This window comes from the organism of the source record quoted next, unplaced genomic scaffold (assembly GCF_019419815.1).
Source record: "Pyrus x bretschneideri cultivar Hongxiangsu unplaced genomic scaffold, Pyrus_bretschneideri_v1 Contig5, whole genome shotgun sequence".
Lineage (NCBI taxonomy): Eukaryota > Viridiplantae > Streptophyta > Magnoliopsida > Rosales > Rosaceae > Pyrus > Pyrus x bretschneideri.
This window is the reverse complement of record NW_025999787.1, coordinates 2,097,822-2,106,738: the sequence shown is the minus strand read 5'-3', so window position 1 is coordinate 2,106,738 and position 8,917 is coordinate 2,097,822. Positions and strand designations below refer to the sequence as shown.

Genomic DNA, 8,917 nt, shown 5'->3' with positions numbered 1-8,917 from the left:
TCTGCATCCTTTTTGTGATTATTTTAAGAATTAAATCTTATGCGATAATCGTTATCATGCAATCACAAAATTTTTAAATTTTTTTTGTTTAAAATTAAATATAAATAGTGTCTAATAAAAACTAATCGTATGATATACGATAAACGATTAAAATGTGAGAATCCTCATAAACAGAATCCGAAAAAGATCCTCATCCCTTACTTCTCACCACAAAATATAGCATACATAACTTTCATAAAAGGCGGGCTGGACAACATACACATTGATTTATAATAAGGATTATGAACACGAGAAAGTTGATGACATACGTCCCAGCTACTCAGTGTCTAGCTAGCTCATAAAAAGGAACCATTTCCTTCGTTTATCATCACAAAAGTTTCATCTCTATCGACACAATTCTTTTCACTTATCCTCTTCTGATATACATAATATTCTCCGAGTCCTTCAAATTTGAAGAGCAACAAATCATGGATGTAAGGAGCATCAAATCACTTGCGGAATCACCCGCTCTCAGCTCTGTTCCTTCTGCTTATGCCTTCAACATAAACCCCAACGATGAAGCAGATCCAAACGATCCCGAATTTGCAATCCCCATAGTTGATATGTCCCTGCTCACCTTGGGATCTCCTGATCAACGGTCCAAAATAGTCCACAACCTCATCAAAATTTGCCAAGAATGGGGCTTTTTCATTGTAAGTAGTTTAACTAAGTGCTAACTACTTCGGTTACTTTTTAGGAGAAATATTTGAGTGACGGTTGCTAGTGTTTTAGAGTTACTTGTAGCAATTTGATAAAGAAAACAACAAAAATGATACTTTTGTCACATTTTCAATAAAATATTTGTATCATCTCTATAATAGAGATCAGTCCCATATGTGTCTTTATTGGAGAGGTGGGATAAATATGGTACGAAAAATGTAGTAAGCCTAGCATTAGAAAAAAAAAAAAAAAAAAAAAGGCAAGCTAATTAATCATGATCACGATGTATTCATTGCAGGCAATTAACCATGGAGTCCCAGAGAGTCTAATGAAGGGGATGATTGACGCGTGCCATGGATTTTTCAGCCTCCCAGACGAAGAGAAGGAGGAGTTCAAATCCGGAAATGATGTGCTGGAGATGTTCAAGTACGGAACCAGCTACAATCTTGCATTAGACAAAGTCCTTCTCTGGAGGGACTTCTTCAAGGTGAGAGTACATCCCGAGTTCTACTCCCTCTACAAACCGGCTTGCTTCAGTGAGGTTTCAATGGAGTTCAGCAAGAGAACAAGAGAAGTAGCATTGGAGATAACACGCGCAATCTCCGAAAGTTTGGGATTGGAGACCAACTACATACATGATGCGATGAACATGGATCGCGGCCTACAAATGCTCGCCGCCAACTACTATCCGCCTTGCCCTCAGCCAGAACATGCAATTGGTATACCACATCACACTGATCATGGCCTTGTCACCCTCCTCATCCAGAATGAGATGAATGGCCTCCAAGTTGAACATAACGGCAAGTGGCTCACCGTCAACGGCCCCGCCAACGGTTTCTTTGTCAACCTCGCTGACCAAATGCAAATTCTTACTAATGGCAAATACAAGAGTGTGATGCATCGGGCAACTGTGAACAACAAAGCTACGAGGATATCTATTGCCATACCACATGGACCATCTGTTGATACACTTATTGCACCGGCACCGGAGTTACTGGAAAAAGAAGGCCAAGCTCCGAAATACATTGGAATGAATTATAAGGAGTATATCCAGCTTCAACAGAGCGGCAAGAACTACATGAAATCCACCTTTGATCACATACTAGCGTAACTGAGCTTTATACACAGTCCCGTGGCTTGGTCACACTTCAAACGATCTCAACCATATTGAAAGAGCTGCAGCTTCCTTTTGATTTCTTTTTCTTCGAACTGTTTTTAGTCTAAATTTCTCTTCTTTTGTTACAATGATCATGTCACATCGGAGTTGGCTTGATGTGCTATTAGCACCAAACAGCCTTGTAGTTCAATAATATCTCTGGTACTAAATTCACTTTTAATGAAAAATCATACTTTTTTCTTTTTCTTAGTACTATTTACTACACATTTATTTATCATTTTTCATTAAAACAATTTTTTGTTTTTGAACTTTTCATTAGTTTTCCTTAATATTTATAGGGATGTGCTATCCACACATTCTATTTTACTTCTCACACACCTCTTGATAATTTATATCCGTTGATCTTTTTCAATTCATCCGATCCGACGGCTGAAAATTAAAAAAATGTGTAAGAAGTAAAATGAAATATGTTGATATCACACCCCTATTTATATTATCAAACATCGCAGACTAGCAGCCAGTTTCGATTTAAAAGAGGCTTCGGTTTTCAGGGGATGGGGCTTTCAATATATTTGGTCTTTTAAGCCAATGATTGATTTGAAATTGAGCATAAAAAATAATACCCAATATAAATAAATAAATAAAATATGAATTTATATATATTTGGTTCAATTCAGTTTTGAACCATCAAAATCAGAATTGAACCAATAGTTTTGGTTTGGTTTTCTAATTTTGATATGGTCTTTCTCAGTTTCAGTACAGTGTTCAGTCGTTTTTTTCGGTTTTCTGTTTTCCAAGTCCACTCCCAGAGGATATAGATTAACTTACACAGATATTCAACAAAACATCTTAATAATGTAGGGTTGAATTTATACAGTTTCCTAAGTTATCTTTCATTACACGAGAAAAGAGTTTAACGGACTGTTTAGTTTTCTGATTAAACTTATCGATACGTGCTTTTGGCCATCACCGGATTCTGGTATAGCTTCCCCGTAATCAAATTCCGTTAGAGGTTAGATATGTCGTGCGTAAATTTTGTTAATTAGATGATCAATTCCATTAGTTTTACATTAATTATTGTAAAATTAACCATGTGCTTGCCTTGTATATTATTATATGTCGAGGACTTAAAATCATAGTATAAAATCCAGTTAAAAGAAAAGAGCATACAATTAAAAGTGACAATGTGCTTGCCCGATTGCTTTCATTTCCTTATGTCATTGATTGTCTCAAAATTCAAATGTTGGTGAATCACAGAAAGTGGTCAGTGGTAAGGGAACGAACTACGGCTTCCTAATAAAAAAAAAAGTGGGAGGTCCCAGGTTTGTTAATCCAAGCTGGTGAGTCTGCTTGACCATGATCACAGGCAGGGTGAAATTTCCTATAGCCTCTCTAGGCTTGGAAGAAATGGATAACCGTAGTTTGCCACTAATTATCTTATTTTTAGGGAAAAAAAACGAAAAAATGTTGGTGGTCTGTTCGGTTTGATTACACTTCCCTTGCTTTCCAAGCATCCCACGGCAAAGAAAATATGCAATAGATCCATAACCATACGAGAGGGATCAGATTAGTGGGTGACAAATCAACTCATTAGATTGTTAACAGATAAACATTTAGACCCATTTAGTTTGATTTTATCATAATAGGGTGGTGAGATTGATAGGGGAGATGCTGGTTTAATATCTTATTATGGTGAAATCAAACTAAATAAGTATTAATTGTTTCCCAATGATTTGATTTGTCAATCTATTTAGCTAGCTATTCTAGAAGTCCTTGAAAGTCTTGAGCGCAACACCCCGCTTGTCAAGATACACGTGGGAAATAAGTTGGGATATTTGGAAATATAGCCATTTTTGAAATCACTTGTTGAAATATAACCTATATTTTCTAATTTTATAAAATTAACCAAAATTAGAATTAAAAAGATTTAATTACCCTTAACCTTCTCTTAACACTCATGTGCTGTCTCTAGACTCCTCATCTCCATTGAAACACCACCACCAAACTTCTCTTTACCCAAATGTAATTGAACCAAGTGATCCCGCCAAGCAGTAACTGCAATACTAGATGAAAAAACAGTCAAAACTAACAAAAGTTTTCTGAAAACTTATTCGTGGTGTGGATATGAACCCAGTCGAGCATCCTCACGGAGGAGGTAATCACCACAAATTGGATCGGCTACAAGAGTATGGCGTAACGCTTCTCCTGGGAAGAAGGTTGGTTTCATTGCTGCTTGGTGGACTGGTGGTCTAAGAGGACAAGTTGCTGCAAACGTCTCTAAGGCAGACAAGTGATGAGATCACATTTTCGACTTTTTCTATATTTGCCGTGTTTGGACTGTTTATATTTTATTCAAAACTAGTTTGGAGCATTTTGTGGAGGAAATTTTGTTTAAGGAAAAAAAAAAAAAAAAACAATGGGGACGAAGATTTAGAAAAGACACCACGATTCTGGAAGCAGGGAAGGTTTTAAACTAAGGGCAATAAGACTTCTTGACTTCAATTTTGGTTAGTTTATAATAAATGAAAAATGTAGGTTATATTCCAATAGGTGATCTCTAAAATCGCTATATTTCCAAGTTTCCCAAATAAGTTAAGGCTTTCAACAATAATTTCAACTGAGCATTGTGTTTGTTGAACTGCATTGCTGATTCTAAGGTTATTGACCAACTTAGCTTGAATTAATATGGAATTGAACATAGATAAAAAGGTCATCATCAATTAGTTACTTGCATTGGTCACCTAATTAGGTTTTTTTTTTTGTTTTTATTTTTTTAGTTTTGCGAGTGATTAGGTATGCATCTTAATAAAAGAAAGGGTGTGCTATCCACACATCCCTTTTTACTTCTCACACACCCTTTGTTAATTTCTGTATGTTGATTTTCTTCAATTCATCTGATCCGACAGCCGAAAATTAGAAGGGTATGTGAGAAGTAAAAAATGGTGTGTGGACATCACACCTCTAAAAGAAAATGTTACATTTTGTTTAGGAAAATTATGAGGTTTTCCACCACACATTAATATAAGAGTAATTTTTATCTTCATGCAGTCTCAGTACTACATGAAGTGCGTGATAGCGTACTTTTAGCTCCTAGGTCAAATGATATGCAAAAATAGAAATGAATTTATAGGAGTTCGAACCCAAATTAAGAGTTTCATATCTTTACTCGCTTTCCACTAGACCAAGTTCCAAATCTGTACTCACTTTCCACTAGACCAACCGAATAGAGATGCATACCCACAGCCGACTGATTGATTTGAAGGTGATATTGGTAAAACTGTATTTCCAAAGCTTGATCTTCCTAGATCTCCTCAAAATTTCAAATTCCATTTATATATTCTTCTTCACATCCTTTATTCAATCTTCATGCAAGAACGATGCATATTGGACATTGGAGTATTATACAAAACAAAACCACCTTTGATCCTTTATATGCTGTGTGATACCTGTTGAAAAAATTTATATTCCACCACACAATAATTTTTATTTTCTTAAAAAATGGGACAACTGGTGGTAAGCCATGGTTATCCACTCCTAAGCCATACCACATGGGCGATCTGTTGATAAAATTATTGCACTGGCGCCGGAGTTGCTGGAAAAAGAAGGCCAAGCTCCGAAATACATTGGAATGAACTATAAGGAGTATGTCCAGCTTCAACAAAGCGGCAAGAACTAAATGAATCCTCCTTTGATCACATACTAGCGTAACTAAGCTTCATACACAGTCCAATGGCTTGGTCACAGTTCAAGCGATCTCAACCACATTGAAAGAGCTGCAGCTTCCTTTTGGCTTCTTTTTCTTCGAACTGTTTTTTGTCAAAATTTCTCTTCTTTTGTTTCAGTGAACATGTCATATTCGGTGTTGGCTTGATGTGTTATTAGCGCCAAACAGCTTTGTACGTAGTTCAATAATATCAAACAATCTTAGACTAGCAGCCAGTTTCGAGTGAAAAAGAAAGATAACGGATTCAAATCAAGTTGTCCGTCATCAAGTGAAAACGAAAACAAGGTTCATGAGCACGATAGCAGCACATCAGTTTTAATATATAACCCATTAAAATAAGACAGAAGAAAGAAATATCAAGTCAAGTGCAACTTTTGGAATCCACAATCACCATAAGCAGCCCCAGACACCGAGGAAGACATAATCAACAAGAAATATATCAAACAGATGGATAAATCCTTTGCATAATAGAAAGAAGAGGGGAGAGAAGGAAGAGGCAAAGAGAAAGAAGGCGGGAGAGAAGGAAGAGGCAAAGAGAAAGAAGGTGGGAGATAAGGAAGGCAGCAGGGAAGAAAAAAAAGAAGAAAGAGAAAGTACATAGGAGAGAAGGATGAGACGGCAGGGTAAAAAAAAAAAGAAAAAAAAAACTAAAGAAAAAGAAAAAGGTTTTAAAATTTTCAAAGTTAACTAAAAATTCTTTAATAACATTATTTAATGGTTAAGACAAAGTTAGGCCTGACAAATGGGTCGTGTTTGTCGTGTTTGTGCTTTTTCGTGTAACACCTGTTATTTTAACGCATCGTATCATGTTACACCTGCTATCTTAATGGGTAAAATGATCCGACCCGTTAAGAAAAATATTTGTTTTTCCTTAAATTTGCACATACCACATATTGCCAATATTACTTCAAAACATTAAAACACATTTGTCGTTTAAGTACTACATCTACACTCGAAAACAAGAGCCTAATAAACGAACATCTATAGACTACTAGTCGTCTATTACACTTGATTTCTGAATGTTTGTTTTTTTGCAATTTTTGGCGTATGCGATCTTGAAGTATATACAAACATGTTTGATGGTTAGATCATTGAAACTAGTTTCGTAGAATGCGTATCCCATCAAAACAATAGATTCACTAACACTTAAGAGTTTATTCATACTGTCATTAAGTATAACATAAGATTTTGTGGTATTTACTAGTGTAAATATTTTAAATTGAAGATCGAATTTATTCATTGTATTCGTATAGGGTCAAGGAGTGTAGCTGTAAAAAATTATCAAAATCGGAGTTAAAATAATAGTTAAATCGAGATTTTTTGTTGATAACCGTCGAAAAGTTTTAGCCCGTTACTTGATCACTAAATATTTGTTTTTTGCAATTTTTGGCGTATGCAATCTCAAAGTATATACAAACATGTTTGACGGTTGAATTGTTGAAACTAGTTTTGTAAAATGCGTATCCCATCAAAATAATAGATTCATTAGCACTTAAGAGTTTATTTATACTTTCATTAAGTATAACATAAGATTTTGTGGAATTCACTAGTGTAAATATTTTAACTTGAAGATTGAGTTCATTCATTGTATTCATATAGAGTCAAGGAGTGTAGCTGTAAAAAATCATTAAAATCGGAGTTAAAATAACCATTCAATTGTGATTTTTCATTGATAACCGTTAAAAAGTTTTGTCCCGTTACTTGATCTCAAAGCATACACAAACAAGTTTGACGGTTGGATCGTTGAAATTTGTTTCGTAGAATTCGTATCTCATCAAGTTCAATGGTATATATATTTTAATTTATTTATTTTTTATGTATAACACTTAAGAAATTGAACGGTATGTATATTTAAGCCGATCCAATAGTCACCAATTTTTAATATTTAATTTAATATATATATATAATTATTATAGTTTTTAGGGGTATAAAATTGTTAAATTAATATATATAATTATTATAGTATTTTTTTAGGGTGATGTGGGGTGTGTCAACTCGTCGGCCGAGCCTGGCCAAAGAGTACAATTTGTTGATGTTGCGCTGAGCGCGTTGCTGACTTCTTGATCTTGCGACTGCGGCTGAGGAAGGAACAAATCTCGACCTTTGGATTCTTGAGCCTGAAGACAAAGCTGCTAATTTTGCGAAGTTCACAAATCGTCGACGCCGTATTCGGCCACAGTGATTATATTCGTGAGAGTATAAGCACGTTGAATCGACACCAGACTATATGGACACAAATACTCAAAGGTGATGTATGTCTTGATGGTTCTACGGCAATAATGCTGTTTATCCAAACTGAAGATGTTTGCCGGTTGCCTTCACAGTGCTATTTATCCAAACTGAAGGTGTGTTGACGAAAAAAGAAAATAATAATTCTTAAGATGTTTGAGAGGTTTGCGCAGGGCAATTGTGTGTTGAATTGGAGGAGGCTCAATTGTTGCAAGATGCCTTGTATTTATAGCAACAAATCTTCCTTAAGATCGAGCTAAAACCATATCTGGATTAGGACTTCTTATTCTGTTCTAACTCTATCTCGACCAATCCTACTCCTATTAGGACTTTGATCTCACCCTCTTTTGAGGCCATATTCATTGTTTGTCGAAAATCCTTATTGCACTAGGACCTCTTATCGTATTTGGATTTCTTCGACCCATATGCTCATCCAAACTACTATTTATTGCAATATGACTCGACCACCTTTGCTGAACAGCTCGGGACCACCAGGCAGCCCATATAATACACTTGGAAAAGCTTTAAGCCGAACCAACGCTCGACCCAATAACATTTTGGGCCCAAACATTGCCCCCTCGCTTCTGAGGTCTTCATCCTAGAATCTTTAGCCAATTTTTGACCTTGAAGAAGCAATCCCCAGAAGATAACTACAGGATAATGAAAAGCCTTACACGTCCCAACCGTCGAACGCATTTATGACACATGATCACATGATCTGAATCTTCTCACGCGTCTTGTCGCGTGTCAACCCCTTGGTTAACCTAGCAGCCTTTAATCATGACCCTTGAAAACGTGCGCCAGTTAAAGCGCCTCTTCCTTATCAATGCATTAAGTCCACCGCAACATGCAATCATGCGTCCTTAAACTTCGAAAACCTCGATCCTATCCTTGGAGATTTCCAAGATATTCGAAATGATTAGTGATCTCCCGGTCGATTTTTCCCTCAAATTTTAAAATCAAATGCCTCAGATTATCAAACGTTTGGCCTTCTTCTCGAAATGCCTATAAATATCTGAGTCTCTTCCACCTGCATTTCACGCTTCCAGAAACCTTTGAAAATCTCCTCGCCATTTTGCTTTCGAAATCCCAAAAGACGAACTTTCATCCCAGAAATCCTTCCAAGCATTCATCTTAGAACCCTCCCA

At 36.1% G+C, this 8,917-nt stretch overlaps 1 protein-coding gene across 1 annotated transcript; it reads left to right on the top strand.

Annotated features, from left to right (window-relative positions):
- The first annotated feature begins 354 nt into the window (after positions 1-354).
- LOC103954242 (2-oxoglutarate-dependent dioxygenase 19-like) lies at positions 355-1,892 on the top strand. The gene is made up of 2 exons (XM_048569431.1): positions 355-692; positions 998-1,892. The coding sequence occupies exons 1-2, from the start codon at positions 468-470 to the stop codon at positions 1,808-1,810; spliced, it is 1,038 nt and encodes a 345-aa protein (XP_048425388.1). The 5' UTR covers positions 355-467; the 3' UTR covers positions 1,811-1,892.
- The last annotated feature ends 7,025 nt before the right edge of the window (positions 1,893-8,917 follow it).